We start from the raw sequence: 8,366 nt of genomic DNA on the forward strand, positions 1-8,366 counted from the left end.
TCATAAACATAGAGCAGGACGATAGTGGACGATATTAATATACTGTGTGAAATTCAAGGGACTAGAATGGTGTTATGTAACGTGTCTTTTCCAACGAATGAAAGAGAGGGGGAAATACAACGGTTACAGGAACTACAGATAAATAAAAGTAATAATTATGTTATAATAGGGGGGATTTTAATTTGACTAGAAATTATGAGTTAGAATAATAATGGAAGAGTAAAGCAAAGCCCTCAAAAATGATTTAGTAAAAAAGTAAGCGATGTTATGGAAGAGTGACATGAAATAGATATAAGGAGAAAACGAAACACATCCAAAAAACAATTTACTGTCACCAAGAATAATAAAGAGAGACAATGTTGGCTGGCCCAGATTAATAGACTATGTGTTTATCACATATTTTGGTCCTTCAACACTTCCTCCAAAACAATAGCTATACTTAGATTCTTAAAACATGCACTTATATGGTGAAATTAAGGTTTGATGCCATTAGCCAATGAACTGCGAGAGGAAAAGTGTCATTCGGGAGGGGGCGTGTCCATTTTCAATTAAAAATGCTTTAAACAGCTTGGAATCGGCCGAAATCATCACTTTATAGAGTGAACAGTGATGGTTCATCCAACAGCTTACTTTCTTTCAATATTTACGACATATCTCGTATCCTAGCAGTATGGACTCCAAGACCGCATCAAAAATGCCAGAGGTGGGATCCTTCCTTCAATTTTTTCATTCTTTTCTTGTTTTTTTTTGGGGGGGGGGTGGGTGAATGTGTGAATCAAAACGCTTTTTGCTGTCAACAAAAGTTTGTAAGAATTAAACGCATGCTTCTTTTCTTTTCTTGTTCTTTCTTTCTTTCTTTCTTCCTTTCTTTTGTTCTATTCATGAGTAATCCACACAAATGAAAGCTTTGCTTTTTAGTGGAATTATTTTTTCCTTCAAAATTCGTCTTAATTAATAATTGCTTATAATATATTGTGTATCCTACAATCATTGATTACTTTACGACATTTAAGATTTTATAATTACTAATAAGTTTTTTTTTTTCTTTCTTAATGTCAAAATCATCTGAATTTGAACATCTTTCCTCCCTTCTTTGTCTTAGTACCTTCCACCACCATTCCCAGGGCCACCACGCTTTTACCATGGGACAAGCCGCGGTTGCTCCAGCCTTGTAGCAGCCGTTTTGACCGCGGCGGTGCTGGCCTCTGGGTTGATCGCAGCGGCTATCATATTTCGAAGCGGTGGGTACCCCGTGGCAATGTGCCCAGCTGTGGGCAACCAGGTGGCTCAACCTATGACCTTGAGTGGAAACAAGGTAAGGTTTGTTTGTTTGACAGTGGCGTAGCTACGGGGACAGCGGGTGGGGGCACCTGACTCCATCGATTTTATACCCCCTTCCCCCCCCCCCTAAAAAAAACCCCAGAAAATAAAGAAATAGATAGAGAGAAAGATAGAGAAAGAGAAAGAAAAAGATATAAAGATCGAGAGGGAGAGAGAGAGAGAGAGAGAAAAAGAGAATATAGACGGGATTTAGAGGGGGAAAGGAATGCAACCATGATGTACAGTATATGTGTGTATAAGTAAATTCTTGGTTAAAAATGAAGGCACTGTATCCCTTTTGCAGCCAACATCAAATTGTTTAGAACTTTGCAGAAGTAATGAATATGTATGTCCTTTAGGCATTAGCAGTGTCATAATTTTCAAATTATGCAAGGAAATCCATTTACTTTATTAACTTCAGTGTCAGACTCTTTTTATTGACTGACTGGCTTTTTTTTCTTTCTTTGGTAATAACAGAATGAGCTGTAAAGGTACATGAGCATTTTTTTACATCAATAATCCACTTCTTGTAATGGACAAAATTAAACTGATTGAATCTTTGTGCAGCACAAAACATACAACCATTCGGTACAAGGGTCTGGAAATCAGACTATTTACTAAATCAATTGCAATCACTAAAGTCGATTCGACAACTAAAGGTCGTTATTTTCCCTACTTAAAGACATTTTCAAGCCCTTTCGTTTTGAAGGAGGTTCGATATAAGTATTATCTTTCAAATGCAATTGAAATTTATCATTTTTATTTGTTTGGTCTGCAAATATTACATAGAGAGAGAGAGAGAGATGCGTTGTTGATTTAGTATATTTGTGGTCCTCTAAAAGCGTCCCTTTCCCTAAATGACAGAAAATTACGATCAGGTTTGAATTCAATGATATCTTCCTTATCTGTCTATTATTTAAATCAGGTCAAGAGAGCTGACTTGACGAACGAAAAGGGTGATCATTTGACGGAAGCCTTCGACTATGACAGACAATCCAACACCTTTCTCATCGACTCTCCAGCAAACATCACCGAGAGCTCCAACGCTGCCACCATCGCGGTGGACATCAACCGGGTAAGTCCCTTTGCACTCCAAACGTCATTTCGCTATTGCGCTATCATAGCTGCGCTAATTAATCCTGTGAATGAAATTAACCCACACGCCAGTAATTCGAAGCAGTGTGTGCACTGACCGTTCATTTTGCAGTCATTTCTTGTACGATGTTTATTGCAATGACGATCTTCGTCATTGCTTTGTTTCGTTTACATTCTTCTTATTGATATTCTTACTTCTTCTTTGCAATGACGAATATCGTCATTGCCTTGTTTCCTTTGTTTTCGGTCACATTCTGCCCCATTAATATTCTTCTTCTCCGTGTTCCCCTTGTTTTCGTCAGAAAGTTGCATTCGTTTTGCATGTAATGCTTGTAATCACTAGTTATGCCCTTTCCTCATGTCCGTTTCCTTTCAAATTTCATAGGCATATCATCAAGGTAACTGCATTTTTCGATTTCCGAAATCACTCATGCATAATCATCCAGGCGCCATTTTGTCCGTTTCTGGTCGGTTTTATGGCCTTTTTTCTTCCTTCCTGTCTCCACTGTCCTAGATCCTACAGAGTTCTAACAATTTCCTCTAAATAGTCTAAGATATGTTCTTTCATCTGCGACGTATAGCTTGACCTTCAAAATGCCGCATCTTCGCTCTGCAAACTCAAATCCGAAAGCGTATTCTGGGTGGCCAAACGCCGGATTTTTGAAATTCGTCAAGGGGGCTATTTTAGACGCTATTTCATACTCTGCATGATTATGTTAGTATGGACGGCTGTTAGTGCCACAGCACGCGTCATCACGTGTTCATCATGCACCCAAATCCAATTGGTTTTGCACGCAGTGCTTGCGAACCCTTCCTAGATCCCTTCCTATATCTTAATTCCTTACAAACCCTTTTGGGCGCAGTATCTAGCATTTTATCAAGGTCTTTGAAATCTTTGTTCTCTCGAATCAGTCATGAGTGACTCTCCAGGCGCCATTTTGTCCGTTTCGGGCCGTTTTTAGGCCTTTATTAATTTCGCCCTACCTATCTCCAGTATGACATAAGCTAGAGAGTTCGTACAGATTGCTCTGGATAGTCCGAGAGAAGCTGTTTCGTTTGACAGGTAGAAACATGGCGTCATTGCACGCATATCGTTCTGACACGATTGCATTTCTAGTTGATTTTGTTATAGTTTTTGTATTTGAACATGTTTTTATTCAGTATAGACTTAATCAGCAAAGCTATGTTCGCCATGGTCCTGATTGAAATACATTAAAAATACACCACAATGGGTGTGAGTAAACATTAAAGTATTACAAAGGATTTAAAGAAAGTTCATAATACACATTTACGTAAATATTCACACACAGTAGTTAAAATACAAGGTAATTTGATCTTTAAATTATTAATATATCAAAAACAATTTAGTCGCTTACGCAGTTCTACGTCAATCAAATGACATCCCTGTAAGGTTGGGCTTAAGTTTATGGCTCCTCTTTATATAAGTTGACCAAGTTAAACCTGTGGCATATTTCATAAGACTGTTTATCAATAACAACTGCCACATATCTATGACAAATCTGTTCACAGCCAATGATATGTAAGGATTTCAGTAGCTTATAACAAGTATTTTATCTTTTAATTATTAGCATGTTGTATGAAACAAGGCTCTGGTTTAAATTGGTCAAGTGAGTTTCTGGTGTCCTTTTTACACCAAAATTCTATGGATAACCCCCTTAAGAAACATCACCTCTCATGGGTGGGTGTGTACATTCTTTGGCTTATGTACTAACGATATGCCACTTACTTTTGTAAAGGGAAAAGGATATTAGCCGGCTTTGCCACCTCCCCTACGGCTTAGTGCATGTCGATGGAAAAGGAATACAATCAAGATTTGGTGAAAACATTGCAAAACGTCTTCATGATCTGTATCTTTTATGACAAATCATTTGGTTCAATCATTTAGGGTTTTTGTTAACTGAAAATCTTGTTATATTTCTTACTACTACACGATCGCAAATACTTTCGAAATATCAACCTAAAGTATAGGCGAGGGTCCAGGGGGGCCGAGTGTGCCCCCCCCCCTCACCCAACTGAGCGAAATATCGGCCGGCACGATTTCAGCATAATAAACTTCAAACTGATTTCAAATTTGGGCCTGCCCCCCCCCCCTAAGAAATCCATGATCTGCGCCTGAACTAAAGTATATAGAAATGTCAATAGCATAGCCCTGCCCATCACCTATCGAAAATGTGGGAAAATTACAGCGATCTATTACGTATTCCGAATATGATTTCTTTGGGGTTATAGAATGGGGGCATTGGTGGTGATGTATTGAGATAATTCTTCGGAAGTCTGTGCGACGGCGTTTGAGCCATACATGCAATCATGCCCTCACTCCGTATTTTATTCATTTCCGTCATTATTATTATTTTGTTTAAATAAACAAATATATATTTACAATCATAAATATACATTTATTAAAAAAAAGGAAGACCGAGGGATGGCCCTACTCGGTGTTGTTAACATAACAATGCTGTTTTACTGAGGTGTCCCTAGCCTTTAGACATAGAAAACATGAAAATAGATAGTACAGAAGTAAGGAAAACTTACAAAATAAGAACTTACAATAATGATAAGAGTAAATTTGAGTAAAACAAGAAACAGGAGAGAAATATTTACGACATTATTCTTGTAGAAAATAGAGCCGTAATTTATTCAGCTATTGTTTTCCTATAATCCTGTTTTTGTTTTGTTTTTCTACCAGTCTGTCATGTTCGTGCGTTTCCACGATTCCAACATTTGCATCGGCCTCGTGATCGAAGACGACTTCGCCCACCGAGTACGCGATTACGTCGAGGAGAACGGCCAAAATGTGAGAAATTCATGTTAATATGCTTACCTCAAAACATGTTTTCTAGCAGAAGCAAATGATGATTACCGAATCGTGTAGGCCTACATTGATAACTTCATAGTTATAGCTTTACATCCACCAAGCAAAAGGAAGCAAGAAAAAGAATAAGGCGAGGCGTCAAAAATATCGATACCAGCAGGCTGCCGCCTCACGTATTGGCGCATCGAGGCTGCAATTACGGCCGAAGCCTGGCTGGGGCAATTATTTTTCACTTATTAGACCAGCCGGCTTGCGCCAGGCTGGGATCTGAGGCTCGGTTTCCATTCGAAAGGCGGCAGCCGGCGCATGCTTTTGAATGCCATTTCCTACCGCCAGCGGTAGCCGGCTGAGCTAATTTAAAAAATGCAGCCAGGACGCACAAGTGCAGTTAGCTGCCGCTGGTTGGTATATTTATTTTTGACGCCTCGCCTAAGTAAATAGAGAGAAAGAGAGAGGGAGGAAAAAAAAGATACCGGCAAAAATGTTCAGTAGATTTTTGCTAGGCCTTCAAATAAAGACAGGAATGGGGGGGGGGGGGGAGCTCCACCTACAGCCGGATACCCCACATATTGTGTTATGGAGTTTATTATTAGCATATTACATAGGATAAGTGCGGCTATTAAACTCATATTTTAAAAAGCTGTTTCAATATTATTCTCATTATTATTGTTTTTATCATTTTTATTAATATTATTACTTTTGTTAAATATTCAAGTTCAAGTTTCAAGTTTCAAGTTTAATATTATACATGATATCAATATTATTATAACAAGTCAACGCAAAGCGTGAGCATCCCCTGGCAGGGTACAAATGGCCTATATACGTCAGAACAAGTTACCTCCAATTAACTATACTATTAACTTACTAGCAAGGAAGCTAACCACATTTTCACATATATAATTAGGTTTTTTGCATATTTAATGAGCTATGACCTTTCACCTGACCTACATACTCAGAAATCGAACTTAGGCTGAACATGCATTTTGATACCATGTACCTATATATTAAATTTCATTAAAATTCGTCAAACATTACTCAAGTTATCGAATGGAAACCAGATTCGCATATTTAATGAGCTATGACCTTTAACCTACATACTCCGAAATCGAAATTAGGCTGTGTTTTGATACTATGTAGGCTACTATGTAGGCTACCTTCATATCAAATTTCATTAAAATCCGTCATACATTACTGAAGTTATCGATCGGAAACCAAATTTGTTACGAACGGACGCACGCACGCACTGAAGGACGGACGGCAGCGTTACTATATCCCCTCCGACTTCGTCGGCGAGGGGATAATTATCAGCATCATCATTAGGAGTATTATTATTATAATCGTCAGCATAATCGTCATCATCATCATGGAGACGCTACGCCGCATAAATCAATGATACATAGCCGCCCGGGCAATATCGAATTCCCTGGCTTTGAATCAAATAAATATTCACACAGAGTTTGCATTCAAAGTAGCAGTGGAAAAAGCTGTTCTCTCAAAATTCTGTTTAGTAATGAATGATTATGTCTGCTTATTTAGCAATGATATGTGTAATAATCTGCTTCTCCTTCTCACTTCACCCCCCTCTCTCTCTCTCTATCTCCCTCTCTCTTTCTTCAGTCTCTACCTATCATTCTTCTCTTCCCTTTGCTGTACTTAATTGTCAGGGGTCACAAGGCATACAACTTCGCTTATCTTGGAGCCCTGGCCAGTTCCGTTTAAAATAAATTCATATTTCTTCATGTTTGTTGTAAAGGTACTATCTCCCATTTGCAGGTCAATAAAAATAAAAAGGTAAAATTACAATGGCATTTGAAAGAAATTACGTAATATTTAGAAATCCCCTCACAACGGCAGGGCTTGAACGACCATTAGTTGTCGCATCGACAAAAGCGATTGCAATCACCTACATTTAAGTAACAGTCCGATTTTCAGACCCTTGTACCAATGGTCTAACGTTTTGTGCTGCGCAGAGATTCACTCAATTTGATTTTAGCCATTAATGGGTTATTGATGTAGACAAATGTTCATATACCTGTTACAGCTCATTTCATGTATTGTATTAACAAAGAAACAAAATGTCAGTCAGTCATTCATAAGTGTCTGACAGGAAAGCCTAAAAAAGTTAATGGGTTTCCTTGCATAATTTGAATACTAGGACACTGCTAACATCTAAATGTCACAGATAGGACAAACATGACATATTTATAACTCCTGCACAAAGGGACATAGTATCTGTAATGTATACTGATTTTATTATGTATTCAGAACTGAGAAATAGACAAAATGAAGTGAAGTCATCACCATTTTCTTCATCATCATCAATCATCGTCAATTACCATCACCACCTTAAATATTATTACTATTATGAAATATGTGCATCAGCGCCTAGGTAATAAGCCTCTATTTTGAATTTCCTTCGCCCAGGAGATCGACATATCTAGTGTCGCATTCAACTTCAAGAAATACCGCCTAGACGGCCAGATCCCGGCCGCCTACTTCCAGGACACCAATGGGCCGGTCATCCGCAGCCTATGCGCTGGGCGCAACACGTTCTGGGCTCAAGACGTGACCGTGGAGAAGCACGCTCGTCTAAGGCGTCACGGGAGGACCTCCAACATGTTTTGTGTCTGCTTTGCAAACGCCTGCGATTGCGGATGCGGCAACCCTCCTCCGGATCCAACCAATACCTGTTTTGCCTGTTAACACGCCCCTTGAGCACTCCACAGAGTGGATTTGGCGCGATATAAGTTACATTATTATTATTATTATTATTATACCTAAATATTTGACCCTGCGTCGTTTGCCATTAGTCTTTAAAACTAATGAAGCAATTTTGTAGTAGTAATCCAGGTATTTGAAATTAAAATTAAAATTAAAGGGATAGTTGAGTTCTGTTTTCAGACCAAAAATGCCTGCAAAGTGCATGGTTATTGCTTTTATTCTTATCTATGACATTTTTAGTGCCCTTTTGGAACCTAAAATTGCTATGAAGGTAATTTTAGACCCCAACATTTTCGCAACGACTCAGCCGGTCGCTGAATGAGGGGGGAGGGGTAGGGGGGGGGGGGGGTAAGAGCACATTTTTGTTTTGTGTGACCCAAAATTTGAAAATTTGGCC

The 8,366-nt window shown here is 38.8% G+C and overlaps 1 protein-coding gene across 1 annotated transcript; it reads left to right on the forward strand.

Annotated features, from left to right (window-relative positions):
* The first annotated feature begins 612 nt into the window (after positions 1-612).
* On the forward strand, positions 613-8,151 carry LOC100893865. Its single transcript, XM_003727660.3, has 5 exons — positions 613-703; positions 1,103-1,315; positions 2,246-2,395; positions 5,123-5,230; positions 7,673-8,151. Exons 1-5 carry the CDS (start codon positions 671-673, stop codon positions 7,949-7,951), a joined length of 783 nt encoding a protein of 260 aa, XP_003727708.1. The 5' UTR covers positions 613-670; the 3' UTR covers positions 7,952-8,151.
* The last annotated feature ends 215 nt before the right edge of the window (positions 8,152-8,366 follow it).

Source organism: Strongylocentrotus purpuratus, unplaced genomic scaffold (assembly GCF_000002235.5).
Source record: "Strongylocentrotus purpuratus isolate Spur 01 unplaced genomic scaffold, Spur_5.0 spur5_scaffold_2, whole genome shotgun sequence".
Lineage (NCBI taxonomy): Eukaryota > Metazoa > Echinodermata > Echinoidea > Camarodonta > Strongylocentrotidae > Strongylocentrotus > Strongylocentrotus purpuratus.

Bases quoted from the DNA above. Each gene is read 5' to 3' on its own strand.
- LOC100893865 (XM_003727660.3), top strand. From the start codon at position 671: ATGGACTCCAAGACCGCATCAAAAATGCCAGAG. The intron at 704-1,102 runs GTGGGATCCTTC...TCTTTGTCTTAG, and splicing joins CCGCATCAAAAATGCCAGAG to TACCTTCCACCACCATTCCC. The intron at 2,396-5,122 runs GTAAGTCCCTTT...TTTTTCTACCAG, and splicing joins TCGCGGTGGACATCAACCGG to TCTGTCATGTTCGTGCGTTT.